Raw genomic sequence first — 23,405 nt, forward strand, 5'->3', positions numbered from 1 at the left:
CCTTGGTTGACTTAAGTTTGTTGACTTGATAAATAGGAGGAAAATATGTGGTTCAAAGGTTGGTTGCTGAGGACTTGTGATGTTTGGGGAATTATCTTTTTATTTACTCTCATTGTGAAAAGGTAATGCTCCAAATTGTAAAGCTGTAAACAACATTGAGATAACAAAACATGGGTCATTTTAATTGCTATTAAAATAATAATTTAATAATACTAATATAATAATAATAATTATTATTATTATTAATCCTTATTATTAGATAAATCTAATGGTTAAAATAAAATAAAAAAATGTGTGGGAAATTACACTTACTTAATTACACACTGTTATGTTTTCACTATTTTGAGTTCATGCTTGTTATAGACTTTATATATTTATTCTCAAGGAGATATTTGAGAAAACAATTTATTTCAAATGATATTTATTATTATATGTTTATTTCCAGTCAGTGTGACTTTAATGTATTTCTTTATTTTATATTTATTTCTAATTGTGACTGCAATCAGACACAACCTCCCAGGTTAGACTGGTATATCAGGTAATAGTTTCAATTACTTAGTAAAGTACTTTCTCTGTTGTGTCCCTTGTTATCTTATTCCGCCTGCATAGTTTATTGCCGTTGAATGATTATCTTTTATGATGACTCATTTGTAAATATAAAAATTAAGAAGACTTAACCCGGATCTTTTCACTTACATTGGGAGCTTAAAATCAGGGGATGCTTTGAGAATAATTCTCAATTTTTGTCTATGTGAAGCCCTTTGAGACTGTTTGTGATTTAGGGCTATACAAATAAACTTGACTTGACTTGACTTACATGGCTCACGAAGCTGTGGTGGGTAATAATCTCGGGTCACAGCAACAATAATAAAGATGATCAGAGGCCAGATGATCAGAGTCAGCGACCAGACCTATAAAACACCAGATCAATTCCATAAATCCCCTTCAATTGCTCCCCTGATTGTCTTAGAATAAACGTTACACTCACTGGATTTCGGATTATATTCAGCCCATTTTTCCAAAGAAGAAGCTTGACTTGCTGGAAGAAGCCCATCTTTGGGCCAGGCTGTAATGGAGACAAAATGTCTTAAAATATGTCATGTTTGTGTATGTTTTGAAAATTATGTTTTTTAAGCATATTTTGTATGTTGACTTTCTACATGGACAAATGTATATTGATTGTATTTGTAAAGATATGTAAATTACTTGTCCAGTACTATATAATTTCTTATTACAAATCATGTATCTTTGTTGATCTATCTATCACAGTGTTTCCACCGATTGCCATTCAATCAAGCGAAAAATAATAACAATAATAATAATAACAGCTGTGTTAAAATAAGCAATGATTTCACATTGAATAAGAACATTTGCAAGTTAATAGAGACAAGTTCATCATTATTTGAGGATACGTTTTGTAACATTTGTATTTGTTGGTGTGCTCGGCTCAATACAATTTGGGAAACTGTAATTCACGAAATGTGCCTGTATCAAATAACTAACCGGCATTATATATATATATATATATATATATATATATATATATATATATATATATATATATGTCTAAATTTTGTAATTTTATTAAGTCTAGAATAAAATTACTAAATTTAGACTTATATATATATATATATATATATATATATATATATATATATATATATATATATATATATATATAAAAGTCTAAATTTAGTAATATTATTAAGTCTAGAACACAAAAAACTGAAACAATTATTGATTATATTGTATTTTAACCGAATAACCTAATTGAATCAAGATGTCATGATACGGTAACACTCACCTGTTTGTTCTGCAAATGATCTTTTTTTTCGCTTGTCTATTCGTGGCGTAAGAAAAAAAAAAACACTCGAAGACCTCGCGCACAACGACCTCTTTAATTAAGTCAAAACACGACGCGCTTGTTCTTCTTAGAAAGAAGAAAAACAATAATTTTAGACTTTGGCTTTGATTCGGCGAGCTCACTCATCCCGTGGACGGAACTGTTGAATTTCCACCTGCTCACCTAACACTCCCGTCTCTAGCACTGGAGTGGACCAATCACGAGCGCGCATTCTTGCCTCTAACAGTAGATAGTTGCGCAACGCCTAAGTCTGCATCTCTTTCACCTTTCGTGACATGATTTTTTTTGGTGGGAATTCTCACTTTAAAGTCAGAATTCTGAGAAAAAAAAGTCAGAATCCTGTCACTCCCCCTTTTTTTTCTTCACTGGCCCTAATCCTCTTCTGTAATGTAAGATCTTTTCTATGCACATTTGAAATTTAAATAAAGATACTCGTCTGTACATTGACTCAATAAAAAAAAAAAAAATGAAACGGTTTGTCCTGATTTTTTTAATCCCAGATGTCATTTGAAGAGGGGTAGACTTTGTAAACTGAAAATACTTTTTTTCTCCATGCTCAACAAGACAGGGGAAACAATTCAAATGTTATTCTGTGAAATCTTTACACATAAAGAGGAAACAGGGAACATTACACAATAGCCACATAACGGGTTAATTGTTGCATGGTGGAGGTTGGGGACCCAAAGGAAGAGGTGTAAAAACTATTCTCGTTTCTCTAGATCACGTGTACCAATGCATACAGGTTGGTGAAAAGGAAATCAGGAAGTCATTTTGCATGCCCATTGTCACGTCCACACCTATATATATATATATATATATATATATATATATATATATATAAAAGTCTAAATTTAGTAATATTATTAAGTCTAGAACACAAAAAACTGAAACAATTATTGATTATATTGTATTTTAACCGAATAACCTAATTGAATCAAGATGTCATGATACGGTAACACTCACCTGTTTGTTCTGCAAATGATCTTTTTTTTCGCTTGTCTATTCGTGGCGTAAGAAAAAAAAAAACACTCGAAGACCTCGCGCACAACGACCTCTTTAATTAAGTCAAAACACGACGCGCTTGTTCTTCTTAGAAAGAAGAAAAACAATAATTTTAGACTTTGGCTTTGATTCGGCGAGCTCACTCATCCCGTGGACGGAACTGTTGAATTTCCACCTGCTCACCTAACACTCCCGTCTCTAGCACTGGAGTGGACCAATCACGAGCGCGCATTCTTGCCTCTAACAGTAGATAGTTGCGCAACGCCTAAGTCTGCATCTCTTTCACCTTTCGTGACATGATTTTTTTTGGTGGGAATTCTCACTTTAAAGTCAGAATTCTGAGAAAAAAAAGTCAGAATCCTGTCACTCCCCCTTTTTTTTCTTCACTGGCCCTAATCCTCTTCTGTAATGTAAGATCTTTTCTATGCACATTTGAAATTTAAATAAAGATACTCGTCTGTACATTGACTCAATAAAAAAAAAAAAAATGAAACGGTTTGTCCTGATTTTTTTAATCCCAGATGTCATTTGAAGAGGGGTAGACTTTGTAAACTGAAAATACTTTTTTTCTCCATGCTCAACAAGACAGGGGAAACAATTCAAATGTTATTCTGTGAAATCTTTACACATAAAGAGGAAACAGGGAACATTACACAATAGCCACATAACGGGTTAATTGTTGCATGGTGGAGGTTGGGGACCCAAAGGAAGAGGTGTAAAAACTATTCTCGTTTCTCTAGATCACGTGTACCAATGCATACAGGTTGGTGAAAAGGAAATCAGGAAGTCATTTTGCATGCCCATTGTCACGTCCACACCTATATATATATATATATATATATATATATATATATATATATATATATAAAAGTCTAAATTTAGTAATATTATTAAGTCTAGAACACAAAAAACTGAAACAATTATTGATTATATTGTATTTTAACCGAATAACCTAATTGAATCAAGATGTCATGATACGGTAACACTCACCTGTTTGTTCTGCAAATGATCTTTTTTTTCGCTTGTCTATTCGTGGCGTAAGAAAAAAAAAAACACTCGAAGACCTCGCGCACAACGACCTCTTTAATTAAGTCAAAACACGACGCGCTTGTTCTTCTTAGAAAGAAGAAAAACAATAATTTTAGACTTTGGCTTTGATTCGGCGAGCTCACTCATCCCGTGGACGGAACTGTTGAATTTCCACCTGCTCACCTAACACTCCCGTCTCTAGCACTGGAGTGGACCAATCACGAGCGCGCATTCTTGCCTCTAACAGTAGATAGTTGCGCAACGCCTAAGTCTGCATCTCTTTCACCTTTCGTGACATGATTTTTTTTGGTGGGAATTCTCACTTTAAAGTCAGAATTCTGAGAAAAAAAAGTCAGAATCCTGTCACTCCCCCTTTTTTTTCTTCACTGGCCCTAATCCTCTTCTGTAATGTAAGATCTTTTCTATGCACATTTGAAATTTAAATAAAGATACTCGTCTGTACATTGACTCAATAAAAAAAAAAAAAATGAAACGGTTTGTCCTGATTTTTTTAATCCCAGATGTCATTTGAAGAGGGGTAGACTTTGTAAACTGAAAATACTTTTTTTCTCCATGCTCAACAAGACAGGGGAAACAATTCAAATGTTATTCTGTGAAATCTTTACACATAAAGAGGAAACAGGGAACATTACACAATAGCCACATAACGGGTTAATTGTTGCATGGTGGAGGTTGGGGACCCAAAGGAAGAGGTGTAAAAACTATTCTCGTTTCTCTAGATCACGTGTACCAATGCATACAGGTTGGTGAAAAGGAAATCAGGAAGTCATTTTGCATGCCCATTGTCACGTCCACACCTTTGACATACCAACCAGACGTAACCTAGAATGCCAGCAAGATTCTAATTCCCAAACCGTGGAATTCAATTTGGAAAATGTCATGACCAGTGGCGTGTGCTGATCAGCTTGCAAATGACATATGTCCCCTCCACCAACACACACACACACACACAAATAAATAAAATAAAAACCGTGAGTCGTGATTTGTCATTCTCATGTCATTTTCAGTCGACAGCAAGTGGCAAAATGACTTGTAGTGCTTTACACTCACAGTATTGCCCTCTCTGTGTAGAACATATTCCGAGCATTACCTGCTTCAGTAAAATTGTAAAAACCCACGAGTTATTGTGCAAGAATGAGAAACAAGTGAGAGTGGATCTTTTCAATTGGAAAAAGCGATAGAATGTGCAAGATTAAGGCAAACATACTTGCCACTTTGCAAATACAACTAAATGATGGTGTCCGCCACAAAAAACATATCCAGAATGTCAAATTCCACTTCTTTAAAAACACTGATTCAAATCCTCTACAAAAAAACCCGAAGATGTTTTCCACCCATGCCAATGATATGAGTAATTAATGATAGAAAAATATCACAACAATTGAAATCTGTCTTCAACTATTATGCAAATGAGACTGTTTGGCAGAACAATATGCTCTTGGTGTTAATCCAGGTCAGTCACTCCTTGGCATAAAAAAGTACAAGACAAAAAAAAAAACAAGAGTTCAAATACTGTACTGTGTCCTTGATTGACATTGGCTTTGGCACTTGTGTAAAGTAGCAAAATTCAAAGGTGCCATCAGTAAACAATTTTCCAGTGTGTAGGTTGTTCACACTCTTTCTCGGCGTCCCCACAGAAGCGGTTGTATGTGGTCTTTGGATCAAAACCAAGTATTTCACGCTCTTCGTGGATACGGAAGGAAAAAGTCGAAACCGATGTTCCAATGAAGAATCTAGATTGAGTGATAATAGCAAAAAAAATAATCAGTTAACAGCATGGCTGGTTCCACTAGTTTCCCGAAGCAGGTTTTTGATTTTCAAAGATTCACATTATAAAACAAACTGAGTTAACCATGCAGGAGATGGTGGCGTAACCTCTTGTGTCAATAAGTTATGCTTGTTTTGCTGCACAATAAGGAAGTGGATTGCTCATTCTTGACGGGAAAAACTCAAAGCAGGAACACAAAACTACACAATGCATCCATCCCACGGTCCCAATGATCACCAGGTTACCTTGCATGAGCGCAAATCCACTGATCAATGATTGCCACTCCTCCATCTTTAAAAAGCTCCAGGTCCTCTGCGGACGCTTCAAATCGCACCATCTCAGGCAACAGCCTCTTTAGCTCCTTCAGTTCTGTGGGATGGCGTAAATACGGAGATACACTGATGGCGCTTTCAATACAATGCGGACAGAATTCTCAATTCACTTTGATTATGAAAACAAAGATAATGGAAAAATAATTCCAGTTAATAAGACATCACCTTCCTGGTCTGCATCGGTTGCAACAAAGACTTGCTCCAGTTTGTGCTTCTTCATCAGGATCCGTATTTTTTTCACAGCCCCCTTCAGGCTGGGCACGTCCTCTCTGTGACCCCAGATGAAATCCTTTCGCCGCAAGTGGACCCCGAGGTAAGGGCCCCCTTTGGCAGAGCCCAGTTTGGCCTGAGAAGGAAATGCTAGTCTCGTAATAATCGATATTTTGATACTTATGCGACAGTCATCGTGACAAAAAAAAAGCTGTTTCAGCAGTCACGGCAAAGATGCTGACTCACCTTCATGCGAGTCCAGTCTTCATTGTAAACCGTGTGGTCGCCATCATCTGTCGAGTTGAGGTACTTTGCTCTGAACTCATCTCCAATGAGACGCAGGTGCTTGGCAAAGACCATACTGCGACGGCTCTATGTTAAAATGCGGTAGATATTATTTTCATCCCACATATCTATATCAAGAACAAGAGCAGTAAATTAAAACAGCAGCTTGCTGCATTTGTCACGCTTGTGTTTTGTGTCACTTACATCCCAGTAATCCTTTCCAGCATAATGATCATGGAGAAGTGTTTCTGCTCGGTCGAGCATTACAGAGCTGCAGATGACGGAAAAAAAAAAAAAAACGAGTTGGACAATTTACGACTGCCACCTGTAGGGTCAACTATGCAAATTACAAAGCAAGGTTAGTAGTCTAGAATTACTCTTGACTACAAGTGCTTTAAAAAAACTGAAGATGAATCTAGAATAACATTCAATACCAATTTAACTGGCTTCATTTTTTAAAGATATTTACTCCTGTCACTTCTTGTTTGTATTATCATATACACTTGCCACAAATAAAACTTACAAATGTTGATCTAAGCATGAGTTATATAATATTTCTCAAAGGACTCACGTCCACGTAATGTTCTGTCGAAGAACCGGGACCATGATGGAGGCATGACCTTGTGCTGACAGACAAGTTACGTTTCGAGCTCTCGTCTCTTCGAAGCCCCAAAACCAGCCCCTTGGAAAGGCAGCACAGAGGAGATGGATAAAGTTGCTGATAAAGTGACCCAACCAATGAGCAAAGCAGAAAATAATTTGTTTCGTGGAAGGTCTATATCACCTGTAGTAACCCTGTTTATCTTTGTTGTACATTAATTTGTCAATGCACGGCCGCTCATCAACCTTTTCCTCCCATTTCCCATCAGTCCATCCCTCCGCGTAATTTTGCAGGACCACAACTTGATCAATAAATGGACCTCCATTTTCTGGAATTTAAAGAAGAAAAAAGTGAAATTCACACAACAGACTATAGGTTGGTGTGAGTCCAAATTACTCACCGGCAATGAATTCCTCATACTCGATCACCGGAACGTTGGCCTGTAGGCTGGTGAGGCTGAAGAACTCTCCCCAAGGGATGCGGATCTGATGGAGGTTGGGGCTCTGCCAGTGATACAAGCGACCCCAGGGGGGGAGCACGAGGACCCAGTCATCACCGTTCTTCCTCAGAGATTTCACCAGGGATGCGATGCGAATATATACATCTCGCCGCAGGTTGAAACCCTCTGGAGGGTTCACATCGTACAGAAGGTATCTTAGGTACAGCAAAACAAAAAGTGAGTGAGTCTTGTTACTTATGGACCTTGAAAATTTGGAATCTAGGCAATATTGAACTCACTCAGTTAGGTAGTAAGAATGTTAAACTGTCTTTGGAGCGCTTTTACTCTATATTTTGAAATTCAGAGATAGAAGGGCAGCACATTTATCTCAGAGCAGTGCAGTCTGTCATTCAGACTGATGACACGTCAGTAGAAACGTCGATATCGCATTAGATTTTAATTCTAAAAAACAAATTGACAAATAACTCGTTTTCAAATCAGACGAGTAAAACCTGGTCAAATATATAATAAAGTGAATACAATTTGCAATTCTAGTAATGACACACGAATTTGATGCACAATTTGTCTTCGCGGGCCACTTAAAATGATTTGGCGGGCCGTATCTGGCCCCCGGGCCTTGAGTTTGATACATTCATTAGAATATTCCAGCATTCACAACAATATCGCGGAATTTCATCATTTATAATGATCATTGAGCAAATGTGCTTAAACGCTTTGCTGCGGATGCTACGTGGCTCAGTTGTTAAATAAAGCATTAAACTTTCGATTTTTCGAACGGTGTGTCGTGACAGCGGATCGATTCCAGTGTGACCTCCGATGTGGTTGAATTGCAGTTCAGATACGACACTGGGGCGTCAAACATGCAACCTCAACCACGCAAACCTTTAATTACTTTCGAAATGAATCACTGCAACGAATTTCACAGTAGCCAAGGGCTGCTAGCATAACTGAACGTGTCACCATGTTTACCGTAGATCCCTAGCGGCGGCGATGGGTACAGTAGGCGTGTTGCTTGCACTAAACACGTCTCCGCTATCTGCCTTTGCAAAGCCTGCGAAAGCAATCAAAATGGAAAAACACAAAATACTACGAAAGGACGTTGAAACTACAGCAGCTAATGATAAACACGTTTCCCTGAACGCCATATTTCCTCAAAGCCACGCACTTCCGGAATTCGACAAACGTTGCCTTGGCAACCACCCGCATCCGGGAAACGAACAAATTGAGCGTCATTAACTTTTGTTTCGCTATCACACTTTAAGATCTCACTCAATTGTAGAAGTATGATCTTTTTTTTTTTCCTCCGTTATTTTTCAAAATGTTTTACTTCGGTCCTTCTGGTTAGACTCCACTAGGGGACGCTTCAATACTTAAAATGTGTCCATAAAATGGGTGAGTGAAATGGCAAATCGTATTTGGAGGTTCTGGGTTCGAATCACTGCTCCAGCCTTCCTGATTACTTGTTCCAAAAAAATTACGGCACATATAATCCATCAAACAAAAAAGACAACAGACAAGATAGTATGTTGAAATATTTAATGGGTAGAAAAAAAAAGATTATTGTTGACACTTACTTTGCTAACTATTTAATAAATAGCTAAATGTGTCTAGAATTCTTCTCCCTCCTCATCCTCTTCATAGGAGTCAATTCCGACCTCTTCATAATCTTTCTCCAGTGCTGCCATATCCTCTCTGGCCTCTGAGAATTCTCCTTCCTCCATTCCCTCTCCCACATACCAGTGCACAAAGGCCCTCTTGGCATACATCAGATCAAACTTGTGATCCAGACGGGCCCAGGCCTCAGCGATGGCTGTGGTGTTGCTAAGCATACACACTGCCCTCTGCACCTTGGCCAGATCTCCTCCAGGAACCACTGTTGGAGGTTGATAGTTGATGCCTACTTTGAAACCAGTGGGACACCAGTCCACGAACTGGATGCTGCGCTTGGTCTTAATGGCAGCGATGGCAACGTTAACATCCTTGGGCACTACTTCACCACGATACAGCAGACAGCAGGCCATGTATTTGCCATGACGTGGATCGCACTTGACCATTTGATTGGCTGGCTCAAAGCAGGCGTTGGTGATTTCAGCCACAGAAAGCTGCTCATGGTAGGCCTTCTCGGCAGAAATGACAGGAGCATATGTGGCCAGAGGGAAGTGGATACGAGGGTAGGGCACCAAGTTGGTCTGGAACTCGGTCAGATCAACATTCAAGGCTCCATCAAAGCGAAGAGAGGCTGTGATAGATGACACTATCTGACTGATAAGGCGGTTGAGGTTGGTGTAAGAGGGTCGCTCGATGTCGAGGTTCCTGCGACAAATGTCATAGATGGCTTCATTGTCCACCATGAAGGCACAATCGGAGTGCTCCAGGGTGGTGTGAGTGGTCAGAATGGAGTTGTATGGCTCTACCACTGCAGTAGAAACTTGAGGGGCTGGGTAGATTGCAAACTCAAGTTTGGATTTCTTCCCATAATCAACAGAAAGTCGCTCCATGAGGAGGGAGGTGAAACCAGAGCCGGTGCCTCCACCAAAGGAGTGGAAGACCAAAAATCCTTGGAGACCCGTGCACTGGTCAGACTGCAAATGCAGACACAACATTCAGACGACAAGCCTAAAATAAGCACTTTTCTAAACGTTATTACTTTTCAATACTGCTGGGATAAGACGGATTCGATGAAACGACCCTCACCAGTTTTCGGATCCTGTCGAGGACAGAGTCAATTATCTCTCTGCCGATGGTGTAGTGTCCCCGGGCATAGTTGTTGGCCGCATCTTCTTTTCCTGAGATCAGCTGCTCGGGGTGAAATAGTTGGCGATATGTGCCTGTGCGCACTTCGTCTAGAAATGTGAAAGATTTATTATGGACAAGAATAACATCTAATCTTTTGCATCATTATATTACTGAAATGCAAAATGCTTTTTTTTGCACTGACCAACAACCGTGGGTTCCAGGTCTACAAAGACTGCCCTTGGGACATATTTTCCAGCCCCGGTCTCGCTGAAAAAGGTGGTGAAGGAGTCATCATGGCCTCCAATTGACTTTGGAGTGGGCATCTGGCCGTCTGGCTGAATGCCATGTTCCAGACAGTAGAGCTCCCAGCAGGTGTTGCCCATCTGGACACCAGCCTGACCTACGTGGACGGAGATGCATTCACGCTGGAAAAGAGAAAGAAGCAGAAAGAAGACATGAGGATAAGGTTGGTTGTATAGTAAGCAAATAGCCGAGCAAAGCAGTGAATTGCTTTCTTATTATATCAAGTTTGATATTTCAGCAAGCTAATCAGCCATTGGAGTTGAAAAAAAAAGCTTCTTTCATTTCTGAGTAAACTTCTTTGATATTTGAGTAGGCTGATCTTTAATGTGTATGAAAGAAAAGAATTGTTTATCGTCACGGTATATACAGTCAAAACAGAGAGGAGCTCATTTGCATTTCCTCTGAAGTTGACGGACCTGTTTGGTGGCATCCTCCACACGCACCCTCAGATAAAACTTCCTCGTGCTATAGTCATCAGTTTGTTGAACTAGATTAGCAGGAGAAATGTGGTTGATAGTAATGTAACTGTTAAAATGTCTTTAATGATTTAACGATTTGTGTTTTAACACCAATGATTAGAAAAAATGTTTTTTTTTAGTCTAGTACTTTTTATTGAGGCACTATGGTAAAATCACTGATTTATGATTGAATGAAACATTACACAAGATATGTTTTTTTTTTATATATATATTCCTTATCCTGTGTGACAAATTCAAGAGGAAGTCAAGTCAAATATATTCCTAACAATACTGGTATGCTCTCAGAGTCTCCTGTTTGCCTCCTAAATTTGGCTGTGACATTCACAAGCTGAGCCGTGATTGGTTGTAACATGTGATGTCAATTTCAGTCAACAGCAAGTGGCAAAATGGCTGTCCCTGAAAGGAATAAAAACACCTTTTTTTAATTTTTATTTTTATTTTTTTATTTTGCAGCTTAATTGATTCTCCACAAACATAATATTGATGTTTATACTATTATAGCTGCATTGAACATATTTTGAGGAATTTTTTGGACTTGGCGTCCTTAAAGGATGCAAATTTTGTAGAATGTATGCAAATTGTTCCATCCATCCATCCATCCATCCATCCATCCATCCATCCATCCATCCATCCATCCATCCATCCATCCATCCATCCATCCATCCATCCATCCATCCATCCATCCATCCATCCATCCATCTTCTTCCGTTTATCCGGGGCCGGGTCGCTGGAGCAGCAGCTTTAGGAGGGACTCCCAGACTTCCCTCTCCCCAGCCACTTCATCCAGCTCATCCCGGGGGATCCCAAGGCGTTCCCAGGCCAGCTGAGAGACATAGTAACTCCAGCACGTCCTGGGTCGTCCCCGGGGTCTCCTACCGGTGGGACATGCCCGGAACACCTCCCCAGGGAGGCGTCCAGGAGGCATCCTGATGAGATGCCCGAGCCACCTCCTCTGGCTCCTCTCAAAGTGGAGGAGTAGCGACTCTACTCCGAGTCTCTCCCCGATGACCGAGCTTCTCACCCTATGCAAATTGTATTTTATTTATCTCTCTCTCACTGTCTGATTTCCCCTTCTTTCTGAGGACAATGACATTGTCCTAGCATGGAAAGGTCACTGCCCATTGGAGAGATTTAGGAAATCAACTTCTATTATTTCAAAGTGTGTTAAAGCTCATTAAACCCAAGTTGAGATCAGTTCAGTTCTCCAGTGTCCTCTTTAGTGAGCCAAGCTAATGTGACATCATCTCAATTTCCAGGTATGCAGGTCACAGCACAGCACAGCCGCTATTTTAGGGTGCTCATTTTGACAGATGACACCCAGTAGCAGTAGTTTGAGTAAACAGGCAGCCACAGAAATAGTCCTTGCCACTTTAAAGCAAAACTCACAGACCATTAAAAGACTTTTAGATTCAATTGGCAATTTCTGACCCTATTGTGTCCCTCAGCTTTGTTTTATGAGTGTTTCATATAATTTATTTTTTCCTCGTTGCCTTTTTAAAATGATTAAGAGCCTATTTGAGCAGGGTGGGTGTCCTGTTGTTCGATGGTTTTATCAGCTTGACTAACAAGCTGTGTTTGTACTACACTGTGCAAACAAGCCTGCATGCAGCGTTCAAGAAGAACTGTTATAACCTTGGCGTGAATTACAAAACTTTGTTCCAAAACGTTTTGCTGGGAGTGACAGCAAAGTCGAAACCAAATTTTGTCCACTGAACTGGTCCAGGTTTGTCTCAATCTGATCTGACTTGTTGCTACCTGCATATTTTTCTGACACACCTACATTTTTGACTGTCACATACTCGGTCACACACCGAGTCACCGAAGGCAACCTTAGTGTGTTATGAGGGCGAGCAATAACAGCTCTAAAATGCAATCAAATGATACAAATTAAAACAAAATAGCTCCGCAGTATTTCCAAATGATATTTGTCACTCTTTTAATTTCATTTTGACACTCAGTGACTTTAAAAATAGGCCGCCTTAAATGTAACTTTGACATCTTGTGTCATAAATAGCTCATTGTCCCAGAGATTGGCGGAAAGGCTGAGCTGAATTTGGCAGCTGACCTGAATGAGCAGGTGATGACAAGCCAAACCTCTAACTTGTGAGAAATAATCAGCAGCATTGAGAAAAGCATTGTGCAATAAGAAAAAAAAAATACTTACCATTATGCCTGCTAAATTGAGGGTCCTCACCACAATCTGGATTTGACTGGATTTGAATTTCCACAGTGCCTCTCACAGCAGTCCTTCAATGCGGTCTGAGGGAGTTCAACTGCCAAATGCACAGAGACTACAAGCTATATTCAACTTCAAACCACTCCCTCCTGTCTCCTTGACAGGAACTGTGAGTGCTCAGTCTGTTTGCATGACCACGAGGTACCGCCAATATAATTCTTCACATAGTAAACCGATCTTGCAGCCTGAGTGGAAACTTTCACTACTGACAAGCACAGACCTCCAACGTTCATGAAATGTTTCAATTGCTTTGAGTAATTTATGATTGGCTAGCTTAATGAAATATTATGTTCTCTTCATATGTCATCCAAAAACACTGAGATAAATGTAGATATTGTCAGTCAAAACTCACAGATTGACGTCACTCCTGTCAAATAGTTGCAGTGGTTTATCCTTTCAAATGTTTGCAAAAAGGGAAGCGTAGCAAGTTCGACCGGTTAACTGACCCATTTCTGTGTGTATACAAACCAGCAATGACATTTGGGGAAATATTTTTAATCCCCCCAAAATATGGCAGTACATCCCCTTTTACAAAACACATTATCTTGTATTATGTATTAAAAGGATGAACCAGATATAAGGGTTTTTTTTTTCATAAAAGCTACTTTTCGCCGATATTTTCTATGTTGACTGGTTGGGGGAAATTCCATTCTTCTATTTTGTTGTACATTTTAAAATAAATGCATCCTTGTCCCTGCACTGTAAAATGACTGCAATTTTACAATTTTGGATGTCTTTACAGTTTTTAGCAGCCAGAGGTCATAGTTGCTGCACAATGAATACTCCTGCACATGTGACAAGCTAACGGAAAAGGCTTTTTTTTTTATTTGTTTATTTTATTTTTCGGAGCATGACAGAAAAAAAAGCCAATTTGTTTCCTTTTTCAAACTGCCTCTTTTTGATTAAAAAAAAATACTGTCTTCACATTAGTTTCATGCGCTCATTTTTTGAATCTTCAAATACAGCTGGTCTTGATGTTGAGAGTTTGGGCGTTGTCAGTAGAGTACTCAAATAACACAAGTGGGTCATGGCTTTGTGGAAACAGCCAACCGTCTACTTTCCTGTATTATTTGGCATTATACGTAAAGTAAATAAGAAACTACTGAAGATTGATCATATTCATTAGCAGAAGTGGAATCTGTGAGAATAAGAAGACAAAAAAAAATCCTCCTCATTGACTGAAAAAGCTGTTTGTCTCGTTTGAAATGTTTCTGAGGTTAGTTGGGTCGTCTGCCTCACAGTTATGCGCCGTATCAACAGATCCATTTATCTCAGTCAGCTGAACAGGCAGCGACTGCGGAGGTAGGCAAATAAAACTCAGACTGGCTGGACTTTTTCTTTTGTTTAGTTTTTACTCCTGCAAAACCTTTTGGATGATAACCACTTCATAAAAATCTAACAATGAACATAATAGCGCATTTATTGACAATCAGTTTAGATCACTTGTACATTCTTAGTAGGCTGCATTTTTGCTGACCTTTTTGTTTACACATCTAAGCAGTTGCTCTGTGTGCAATTCGGCATCCATATTAAGTGAATCACGTCAAGGCTATTGCATTTCATTTCTTTCCCAAAGGAGTGAACTGACTATTAGGAATAATAACAGTGTACTTTGCCTTTTCTATCATTCCAGCTTTGTGTTTTACTTGATAAACAATGTGTAATAATTTCAAAGCAAATGTTATTTATGGGTGATTTTAGTTTCTGCTAGCAAATTATTTCCATCACTTTGTATTAGCTTTTTTTTATACTATTTAATTTTTATATATATGAGTTTGAAATTCACTATGTTGGACCCAATTCATGTTGCATTCTGTCATTTATTGATGCACCGTGTGACTTTATCTTATCTCATATAATATAAGTGCGGAACAGGCTTGAAGGTCAAAACTTCTGAAACGAGCTGTGCGAAACTGTGAAATTATCTCCCCCCTCACTCCAAAAATAATAGATACACACTCCAATTCCCGTGCACACATACACAAAACCCAAACAAAGCTTTGGGTGGTGACATCCTTCCTGTATTGTGTTGTCTATTGAGCGGATGAACGTATCATTGTCCCATCAGCAGGTTCTCCAATTACAGCTCCTATCAAATCACTGCTCACCTCAAAGTGCAGGTATATAAAGTCGAGCAACACCAGCGGCTCAAGACCTACATCTTCTTACTGACACCTGAACGTCGGCAAAAGAGGGATCAACAATGGTAAGATGAATACAGACAGCATCAATGTGAATTATGTAAACAAACTATTTTCTCTTTTCACAGCGTGAATGTATCTCCATACATGTGGGCCAAGCTGGGGCTCAGATTGGCAATGCATGTTGGGAGCTTTACTGTCTGGAACACGGCATTCAGCCAGATGGCCAAATGCCCTCTGATAAAATAATCGGAGGTGGGGATGACTCCTTCAACACTTTTTTCAGTGAGACGGGAGCAGGGAAACATGTCCCAAGAGCCATCTTTGTCGACCTGGAGCCCACAGTTATTGGTCAGTGATTGACTGGATATTTTTTTTAGGAAATCATTGTAAAATTGTTCTGTTTTGGTGTTTATGTTCAGATGAGGTACGTACGGGTACCTACCGTCAGCTATTCCATCCAGAACAGTTAATCACAGGGAAGGAAGATGCGGCCAACAACTATGCCCGTGGTCACTACACCATTGGCAAGGAGATCATTGATCTGGTTTTGGACAGGACTCGCAAACTGGTGAGACCCTTACATATTTTAATCCTGAAAAAGTTTAAAATTACTTTATGGGTGAATATAGGATCAGTAAATTATGTTTGACTTTTTGCATGGGCCTTTGTCTGTGGAGCTAGCATGTTGTTCCCATTCTTGCTTAGGCATTCTTTGGTTTAACGAAATATATGCAAGCGAGGTTAATTGATAACTTTAAATTAGCTGACTAGTGCACCCTGCCTCTTATCTACTACAAGTCAGCTGCAATAAGCTTCTAATGCATGCATGGATTATTCATCTTCCTGTATAATGTTACATTTTCAGGCTGATCAATGCACAGGCTTGCAGGGATTCCTCATCTTCCACTCCTTTGGTGGAGGCACCGGCTCTGGTTTCACCTCCCTCCTCATGGAGCGTCTGTCTGTTGATTACGGAAAAAAATCCAAGCTTGAATTTGCAATCTACCCAGCCCCTCAGGTGTCCACAGCAGTTGTAGAGCCCTACAATTCCATTTTGACCACTCACACCACCCTTGAGCATTCCGACTGCGCCTTCATGGTGGACAATGAAGCCATCTATGACATTTGCCGCAGGAACCTCGACATTGAAAGGCCAACCTACACTAACCTTAACAGGCTGATTGGCCAGATAGTGTCTTCGATCACAGCCTCTCTTCGCTTTGATGGAGCCCTGAATGTTGATCTGACAGAGTTCCAGACCAACTTGGTGCCCTACCCTCGAATCCACTTCCCTCTGGCTACATATGCCCCAGTCATCTCTGCAGAGAAGGCCTACCATGAGCAGCTTTCTGTAGCAGACATCACCAACACCTGCTTTGAGCCCGCCAACCAGATGGTCAAGTGCGACCCTCGTCATGGTAAATACATGGCCTGTTGTCTGCTGTATCGTGGTGATGTCGTCCCAAAAGATGTCAACTCTGCTATTGCCGCCATCAAAACCAAACGCAGCATCCAGTTTGTGGATTGGTGTCCTACTGGTTTCAAAGTGGGCATCAACTATCAACCTCCAACAGTGGTTCCTGGAGGAGATCTGGCCAAAGTGCAGAGGGCGGTGTGCATGCTAAGCAACACCACAGCCATCGCTGAGGCCTGGGCCCGCCTGGATCACAAGTTTGATCTGATGTATGCCAAGAGGGCTTTTGTGCACTGGTATGTGGGAGAGGGAATGGAGGAAGGAGAGTTCTCAGAGGCCAGAGAGGATATGGCAGCCCTGGAGAAGGATTATGAAGAAGTGGGTGCAGACAACATAGGAGAGGAGGATGAAGGAGAGGAATATTGACTCAAAGACACAAGAAGAATCATTTTAAGAGGTTTAGTTTTTGATAAGTTAGGCCGAGTCATGCTTGTCCTATGACAGCATATTCCGCAGAGATTCTTTCTTTTTTGTGTCAGACTCTTTTGTGCACCACCCCCACACTTATTCCCCCACATGTGGAATGTCAGTTATGAAAGGGCTCCAATGTCAGCTTCTATGTACCATTCAGCTGTGACGCTGAATGTTAGAGTGAGAAAATAACCTTAGTGTCTGCTGTTTATCTGTGTAGTTCCTACTGTAGTAACAAGTAACTTCTGCAAAACTTATGCTACAGTACATACACAGTGATAAGGAAACGGCTGAACCAATTTGAGTGAGTAAAAATATAAACTACATGTTTCTCTCTTGTTTTTCTGGGATCATTTTTATTTAATTTATAAGTGTGTGAGTATATTATTAACAATCATATACATACTAGATCTAATATAGCTAATAATATACTACATTTTAATACATCTTTGTGTATTAAAAAGTATGTGATGACAATTGGTCTCTGCAGTTTGCTATATCGTTCGGTTCATTTTTTTTAGCTTACAAGATAGACATTGGTGCTATATTATCATTGAAAGCGGTTTTGTTTTACCAAAATGATTATTACTCAGAAAAACGGGAAAATAGTATTCCAAAACTTGGTGGTGAGGGGGTCCAAACAACAACGGAAAAAAAAAGAAAAAAGGTTTGGAAGAACTGAAAACAATTTTAATCATTACTCAAAACACACAAAAACTGGGTTTCAGAAAAATAAAATCGTTACAACGATCTACATATCGAACTTCGGCGACATCCGTTTTTTGTTCAACCAATCAGCATCGGAGCTGTTGACTGAAGTTTCCTTCCTTTCCGCTTCCCCTTCCTATATAAACCCTCACTCCCCGTTTCCGCACCACTTTGCCTTGTCTCTGAATCCTCTACGTCGTTCAAAGGACAAGCAGCCAAAATGGTGAGTAAACGCCCGGCCAAGTGACGTTGACTCAGTACTCCTTGTTCTCCACATTAAGATTACCAACCTGAGCTAAAGCCTGCGTCATGCGAGCGCAATTAATTTCAGTCCCTACGGTTAGCGGGACAAAAACTAGCGCGTCTCCGTTCGGTGACCGTAGTTGTATGCTGACGTGCCACGAATGGGAACTGAGAATGGAAAAAATACATGTTCAAACGGTCAAAGCTTGAAATATTAAGATGATGCGATTAAATGTGCGTCGTAAATCTTAATTGGATTATAAACTAGGTCAAACAAACAATTTAATAAATCACATTCTTACTCGAATAGTTTCTAAACCAGTTTGAAACTTTGTGGTACTACTAAATGTTCAGTGTGAGGTTGGTGTGGTCGAAGAAATGTGGGGGAGGGGGGGATAAAGGAGTGGTCAGTAGTCATACGTTTCGTGTCCGCCATTTTTTGCTTCTCCGTTTAAGCCGCCATTTTTCAGCCTTTGGGCGGGTTTTTTTCTTGGTTGAGGGAGGGGCGCATCCCCTGCATTACACAGCACTATGCAGCTGGAAAGAATGGAGGAAGGGAGAGGCCGCAAATGGGGAGTTGGGAGGCAGCGACGTGGGCAAACTTCCCGCATTGACGAGGGGAACTTAACTTTTTTTCCCCAGAACTGTTTTTGTTTTAGTATACCTTATTTTACAATTTTGCTTGTTTTACATAGAAAAAAAAATCTTTTTGCACATGCGGTACTCATGTCAGTGCATGTAAAGTTGTGTATGATAATAAATTATATTGATTACTTGTGCATAGATCTTTAAGTAGAAAAGCTAAATTGTTTGTACTTTCTCTTTCACGCAGCGTGAATGTATTTCAATGCATGTCGGCCAAGCCGGAGCCCAAATGGGCAATGCCTGTTGGGAGCTTTACTGCCTGGAACATGGCATCCAGCCAGATGGACAGATGCCCTCTGACAAGACAATTGGAGGGGGTGATGACTCATTCAACACCTTCTTCAGTGAAACCGGGGCTGGGAAACATGTGCCTCGAGCGATCTTTGTTGATCTGGAGCCCACTGTCATTGGTGAGTTTAGATTAACACACCTAGTGATAAACTTTCAGGTTTTTGCATCAATAACATGAACATCTCAAAATTGTACGATTTTCTACAGATGAGGTGCGTACAGGTACCTACCGTCAGCTCTTCCACCCAGAACAATTAATCACAGGGAAGGAAGATGCAGCCAACAACTATGCCCGTGGGCACTACACTATTGGCAAGGAGATAATTGATTTGGTTCTGGACAGGACTCGCAAGCTGGTAAATGCTTTGGACAGCCTAAGTTTTATTTTCATTATTCATTTTAAATAATGATAATATTGATGATTTTAAGTGATGTGATTACAATTTATCTTTCAGGCTGATCAATGCACAGGCTTGCAGGGATTCCTCATCTTCCACTCCTTTGGTGGCGGCACTGGCTCTGGTTTCACGTCACTCCTCATGGAGCGTTTGTCTGTTGATTATGGGAAGAAGTCCAAACTTGAGTTTGCTGTTTACCCAGCACCTCAAGTTTCAACAGCAGTTGTAGAGCCCTACAATTCCATTCTGACCACTCACACCACCCTTGAGCATTCCGACTGTGCTTTCATGGTAGACAATGAAGCCATCTATGACATTTGTCGCCGAAACCTCGACATTGAAAGGCCAACCTACACTAACCTGAACAGGCTGATTGGCCAGATTGTGTCATCAATCACAGCCTCTCTTCGCTTTGATGGCGCTCTGAATGTTGATCTGACAGAGTTCCAGACCAATTTGGTGCCGTACCCTCGTATCCACTTCCCTCTAGCCACATATGCCCCAGTCATTTCTGCAGAGAAAGCCTACCATGAGCAGCTTTCTGTAGCAGACATCACAAACGCCTGCTTTGAGCCCGCCAACCAGATGGTCAAGTGCGACCCTCGTCATGGCAAATACATGGCCTGCTGTCTGCTGTATCGTGGTGATGTGGTTCCCAAAGATGTCAACTCCGCCATTGCTGCCATCAAGACCAAACGCACCATCCAGTTTGTGGATTGGTGTCCCACTGGCTTCAAAGTAGGCATCAACTACCAGCCTCCAACAGTTGTTCCTGGAGGAGATCTGGCCAAGGTGCAGAGGGCAGTGTGCATGCTGAGCAACACCACAGCCATTGCTGAAGCCTGGGCCCGCCTGGATCACAAGTTTGATCTGATGTATGCCAAGAGGGCCTTTGTGCACTGGTATGTGGGAGAGGGAATGGAGGAAGGAGAGTTCTCAGAGGCCAGAGAGGATATGGCTGCCCTGGAGAAAGATTATGAAGAAGTTGGTACTGACAGCATTGGCGAAGAGGATGAAGAGGGAGAGGAGTACTGAGGTGTCATTGCTCAGTCTTTGAAGTTACAAGGTCCAAATATTCAGTAATGCCATTGACCTGGTCTTTTGCTTGTTGGCTGTGATTGCGCAGTTAATAAAGAATACCAAGCAGCATCAATGATTGCCTGTTTTGTTATTTAATCCAGGGAGAACTTTTCAGACTGCCAACACTCAAGTCTGAGCTAAGTCACAGGCATAAGCAATGTATTCAGTGTTTCAAGTGACCAGACTTGCATTAATAAAACATGCTAACGCTTAAAAAAAAAAGCTTTCAGAAAATGCATGTAAATTCCAGTTAATGCGTGAAAGGATGCCACCTTCTGCAGACAAGTGGTACTGTTTCTGCAAGGCAGATCATTCCTGACTCTACTTTGGAAAATGGTAAATCCAAACTTTGTTGCTGCAGTGGATATTGACGTCAATGTTTGGATAAGGTAAAAGGGCCCAAGATATTCAACAGCTCCTCAAACTTGAACATCAGGTTGTTTATTTTTTCCCCACATGCGCATTTCTCCTCAATGCTAAGAATGAGCATTGCAGATGCTGCCTGAAATAACCTGCGGACGGACCCGACTCTCCATCCAATGTATTCTTCCCTTGTTTGAGACCCGCACAGCCCTGCATAGCGTTCCAAAAGACAACCAGACGCAATGGTAAGCGACCGCATTCATCGATGACGTCACCTGTAAACTTGCGTTGCGTGGGCTCCCCCTGTTTGTCCGCCCGGTTGAGATTTGCAAGCTAAGCTAAGGAATGTTGTCATGCTAACAGGGCCTTTGCTCATGTTTTGGTTGTCCGTTAGGTGACAGTATTTGTCGCATAACGTTCTAAGACAGCATGGGCGTAACTGTTTTATCGTGGCCAGGGGGGGCGTAGCCCCATGTAGATACAAAGGATGTAGTGCAATACAGTGTATGCAAAAACTATATAAAATGATCTCTGTGTATCCAACAGATGTCAGCTCTTAACTGTATATTGTTGTATGTAAAATAACTAAGCTACAATCAAAACTTGCCGCACAATGTCCAAGCTGTTCAGTTGGTTGGAGGCAATATGATAAATATATTCCCTCTCTTTCATCCAGCGTGAATGTATCTCTCTGCACATTGGGCAAGCTGGAGTCCATATTGGCAATGCATGCTGGGAGCTTTACTGTCTGGAACACGGCATCCAGCCAGATGGGCGGATACCGTCTGACAAGGCTACTGGAGACGATGACTCTTTCAAGACTTTCTTCAGTGAGTTTGGAACTGGGAAGCATTATCCCAGGGCCATCTTTGTTGATCTGGAGCCCACTGTCATCGGTTAGTAACCTCTGACACCCCAGGTAATATATGTAATAGTTATTTCAATATCGCTTTGACTTTCAACTTTGTTTTCCACAGATGAGGTTCGTACAGGTCGCTATCGGCAACTGTTCTATCCAGAACAGATGATCACAGGGAACGAAGATGCTGCCAATAACTATGCCCGTGGGCACTACAGTATTGGCAAAAAAATCATTGATCAGGTGCTGGACAGGACTCGCAAGCTGGTTAGTTTTGAAATTAATAAGTGTTTAAAAAAAACAATACAACTTTTAGACATGTCGTGTGTTTAACTGACTTGTTGCTTCAAACTATTGGTGTACATTATGCTGATTAAAAATATGACTCAATTCCTTTATCAGGCTGATCAATGCTCAGGCTTGCAAGGATTCCTCATCTTTCACTCCTTTGGTGGCGGTACCGGTTCTGGTTTCACCTCTTTGCTCATGGAGAGACTGTCTGTTGATTATGGAAAGAAACTAAAGCTTGAATTTGCAATCTACCCAGCTCCTCAGGTGTCTACAGCAGTTGTAGAGCCCTATAATTCCATTTTGACTACTCACAGCACCCTTGAGCACTTTGATTGTGCCTTCATGGTGGACAATGAAGCCATCTTTGACATTTGCCGCAGAAACCTCAATATAGAAAGGCCGTCCTACACTAACTTGAACAGACTGATTGGCCAGATTGTGTCTTCAATTACAGCATCTCTTCGCTTTGATGGTGCCCTGAATGTTAACCTGACGCAATTCCAGACCAACTTGGTGCCCTACCCCCGTATGCACTTCCCGCTGGCTACATATGCCCCCTTCATCTCTGCTGAGAAAGCCTACCATGAGCGTCTATCTGTGGCCGACATCACCAACGCCTGCTTTGAGCCAGACAACCAGTTGGTCAAGTGCGACCCTCGTTATGGTAAATACATGGCCTGCTGTTTGCTGTTGTTTGTTGGTGATGTGGCACCTAAAGATATCAACTCTGCTATTGCCGCCATCAAGACCAAACGCACCGTCCAATTTGTGGACTGGTGTCCTACAGGCTTCAAAGTGGGCATCAACTACCGGCCTCCGATGGTGTTTCCCGGAGGAGATCTAGCCAAGGTGCAAAGGGCTGTGTGCATGCTGAGCAACACAACGGCATTTGCTGAGGCTTGGGCCCGTCTTGATCACAAGTTTGATCTGATGTACGCCAAAAGAGCCTTTGTGCACTGGTATGTGGGAGAGGGAATGGAGGAAGGAGAGTTCTCAGAGGCCAGAGAGGATATGGCAGCCCTGGAGAAGGATTATGAAGAAGTTTGTTCTGACTGCATTGGGGATGAGGATGAAGATGGAGAGTACTGAAGTGTATGATTGCTTTCATGGAGTTATTGCATATTCTGCCTGTGGTAGTGATTGCTCATTCTTAATAAACACATCCAAACATG

The 23,405-nt window shown here is 40.9% G+C and overlaps 6 protein-coding genes across 8 annotated transcripts in view; 3 read left to right on the top strand and 3 right to left on the bottom strand.

Moving 5' to 3' along the window:
- Positions 1 to 1,141, bottom strand: part of abca12 (ATP-binding cassette, sub-family A (ABC1), member 12) — a 37,368-nt gene extending 36,227 nt beyond the window's left edge. The window contains exons 1-2 of the mRNA XM_049728053.2: positions 989 to 1,141; positions 818 to 911 (exon numbers count right to left, since the gene is read on the bottom strand). Coding sequence (XP_049584010.1) covers positions 818 to 911; positions 989 to 1,054 — 160 coding nt within the window. The 5' untranslated portion in view covers positions 1,055 to 1,141. The remainder of the gene's footprint in view (positions 1 to 817; positions 912 to 988) is intronic.
- Positions 1,142 to 4,391: 3,250 nt separating this feature from the next.
- pofut2 (protein O-fucosyltransferase 2) lies at positions 4,392 to 8,758 on the bottom strand. Its single transcript, XM_049728114.2, has 9 exons — positions 8,542 to 8,758; positions 7,513 to 7,766; positions 7,296 to 7,440; positions 7,083 to 7,193; positions 6,716 to 6,782; positions 6,473 to 6,598; positions 6,182 to 6,362; positions 5,930 to 6,053; positions 4,392 to 5,649 (listed from the first exon to the last, which is right to left on the bottom strand). Exons 1-9 carry the CDS (start codon positions 8,715 to 8,717, stop codon positions 5,496 to 5,498), a joined length of 1,338 nt encoding a protein of 445 aa, XP_049584071.1. The 5' UTR covers positions 8,718 to 8,758; the 3' UTR covers positions 4,392 to 5,495.
- A 336-nt stretch (positions 8,759 to 9,094) lies between these two features.
- Positions 9,095 to 13,445, bottom strand: LOC125973669 (tubulin alpha chain). Its single transcript, XM_049728109.2, has 4 exons — positions 13,255 to 13,445; positions 10,511 to 10,733; positions 10,267 to 10,415; positions 9,095 to 10,154 (listed from the first exon to the last, which is right to left on the bottom strand). Exons 1-4 carry the CDS (start codon positions 13,255 to 13,257, stop codon positions 9,180 to 9,182), a joined length of 1,350 nt encoding a protein of 449 aa, XP_049584066.1. The 5' UTR covers positions 13,258 to 13,445; the 3' UTR covers positions 9,095 to 9,179.
- Positions 13,446 to 14,235: 790 nt separating this feature from the next.
- LOC125973671 (tubulin alpha chain) lies at positions 14,236 to 17,832 on the top strand. 2 transcript variants are annotated; one of them, XM_049728113.2, is made up of 5 exons: positions 14,236 to 14,628; positions 15,395 to 15,532; positions 15,596 to 15,818; positions 15,890 to 16,038; positions 16,336 to 17,832. In XM_049728113.2, exons 2-5 carry the CDS (start codon positions 15,530 to 15,532, stop codon positions 17,308 to 17,310), a joined length of 1,350 nt encoding a protein of 449 aa, XP_049584070.1. In that variant the 5' UTR covers positions 14,236 to 14,628; positions 15,395 to 15,529; the 3' UTR covers positions 17,311 to 17,832. The 2 variants fall into 2 exon arrangements, with proteins under 2 accessions (XP_049584070.1, XP_049584069.1); XM_049728112.2 differs by having other exon boundaries at positions 15,398 to 15,532.
- Positions 17,833 to 18,126: 294 nt separating this feature from the next.
- On the top strand, positions 18,127 to 20,793 carry LOC125973667 (tubulin alpha chain). Its single transcript, XM_049728106.2, has 4 exons — positions 18,127 to 18,286; positions 19,139 to 19,361; positions 19,450 to 19,598; positions 19,698 to 20,793. The coding sequence occupies exons 1-4, from the start codon at positions 18,284 to 18,286 to the stop codon at positions 20,673 to 20,675; spliced, it is 1,353 nt and encodes a 450-aa protein (XP_049584063.1). The 5' UTR covers positions 18,127 to 18,283; the 3' UTR covers positions 20,676 to 20,793.
- A 140-nt stretch (positions 20,794 to 20,933) lies between these two features.
- LOC125973670 (tubulin alpha chain) lies at positions 20,934 to 23,405 on the top strand. 2 transcript variants are annotated; one of them, XM_049728111.2, is made up of 5 exons: positions 20,934 to 21,328; positions 21,760 to 21,979; positions 22,061 to 22,209; positions 22,345 to 22,897; positions 23,021 to 23,405. In XM_049728111.2, exons 1-5 carry the CDS (start codon positions 21,326 to 21,328, stop codon positions 23,320 to 23,322), a joined length of 1,227 nt encoding a protein of 408 aa, XP_049584068.1. In that variant the 5' UTR covers positions 20,934 to 21,325; the 3' UTR covers positions 23,323 to 23,405. The 2 variants fall into 2 exon arrangements, with proteins under 2 accessions (XP_049584068.1, XP_049584067.1); XM_049728110.2 differs by having other exon boundaries at positions 22,345 to 23,405.

The sequence above is a fragment of the Syngnathus scovelli genome, chromosome 8 (genome assembly GCF_024217435.2).
Source record: "Syngnathus scovelli strain Florida chromosome 8, RoL_Ssco_1.2, whole genome shotgun sequence".
NCBI lineage: Eukaryota > Metazoa > Chordata > Actinopteri > Syngnathiformes > Syngnathidae > Syngnathus > Syngnathus scovelli.

What these genes read in the sequence shown, in the direction of transcription:
- pofut2 (XM_049728114.2), bottom strand. Translation starts at nt 8,717, where the DNA reads ATGGCGTTCAGGGAAACGTGTTTATCATTAGCTGCTGTAGTTTCAACG. An exon ending in GCCGCCGCTAGGGATCTACG is followed by an intron (nt 7,767 to 8,541) that starts GTAAACATGGTG and finishes GCTGTACCTAAG; the next exon opens with ATACCTTCTGTACGATGTGA. An exon ending in AAGACTGGACTCGCATGAAG is followed by an intron (nt 6,363 to 6,472) that starts GTGAGTCAGCAT and finishes TTTCCTTCTCAG; the next exon opens with GCCAAACTGGGCTCTGCCAA.
- LOC125973669 (XM_049728109.2), bottom strand. An exon ending in CCTGGAACCCACGGTTGTTG is followed by an intron (nt 10,416 to 10,510) that starts GTCAGTGCAAAA and finishes TCACATTTCTAG; the next exon opens with ACGAAGTGCGCACAGGCACA. An exon ending in TCGACAGGATCCGAAAACTG is followed by an intron (nt 10,155 to 10,266) that starts GTGAGGGTCGTT and finishes CTGCATTTGCAG; the next exon opens with TCTGACCAGTGCACGGGTCT.
- LOC125973671 (XM_049728113.2), top strand. An exon ending in CCTGGAGCCCACAGTTATTG is followed by an intron (nt 15,819 to 15,889) that starts GTCAGTGATTGA and finishes GTTTATGTTCAG; the next exon opens with ATGAGGTACGTACGGGTACC. An exon ending in TGGACAGGACTCGCAAACTG is followed by an intron (nt 16,039 to 16,335) that starts GTGAGACCCTTA and finishes TTACATTTTCAG; the next exon opens with GCTGATCAATGCACAGGCTT.
- LOC125973667 (XM_049728106.2), top strand. An exon ending in TCTGGAGCCCACTGTCATTG is followed by an intron (nt 19,362 to 19,449) that starts GTGAGTTTAGAT and finishes GATTTTCTACAG; the next exon opens with ATGAGGTGCGTACAGGTACC. An exon ending in TGGACAGGACTCGCAAGCTG is followed by an intron (nt 19,599 to 19,697) that starts GTAAATGCTTTG and finishes TTTATCTTTCAG; the next exon opens with GCTGATCAATGCACAGGCTT.
- LOC125973670 (XM_049728110.2), top strand. An exon ending in TCTGGAGCCCACTGTCATCG is followed by an intron (nt 21,980 to 22,060) that starts GTTAGTAACCTC and finishes TGTTTTCCACAG; the next exon opens with ATGAGGTTCGTACAGGTCGC. An exon ending in TGGACAGGACTCGCAAGCTG is followed by an intron (nt 22,210 to 22,344) that starts GTTAGTTTTGAA and finishes TTCCTTTATCAG; the next exon opens with GCTGATCAATGCTCAGGCTT.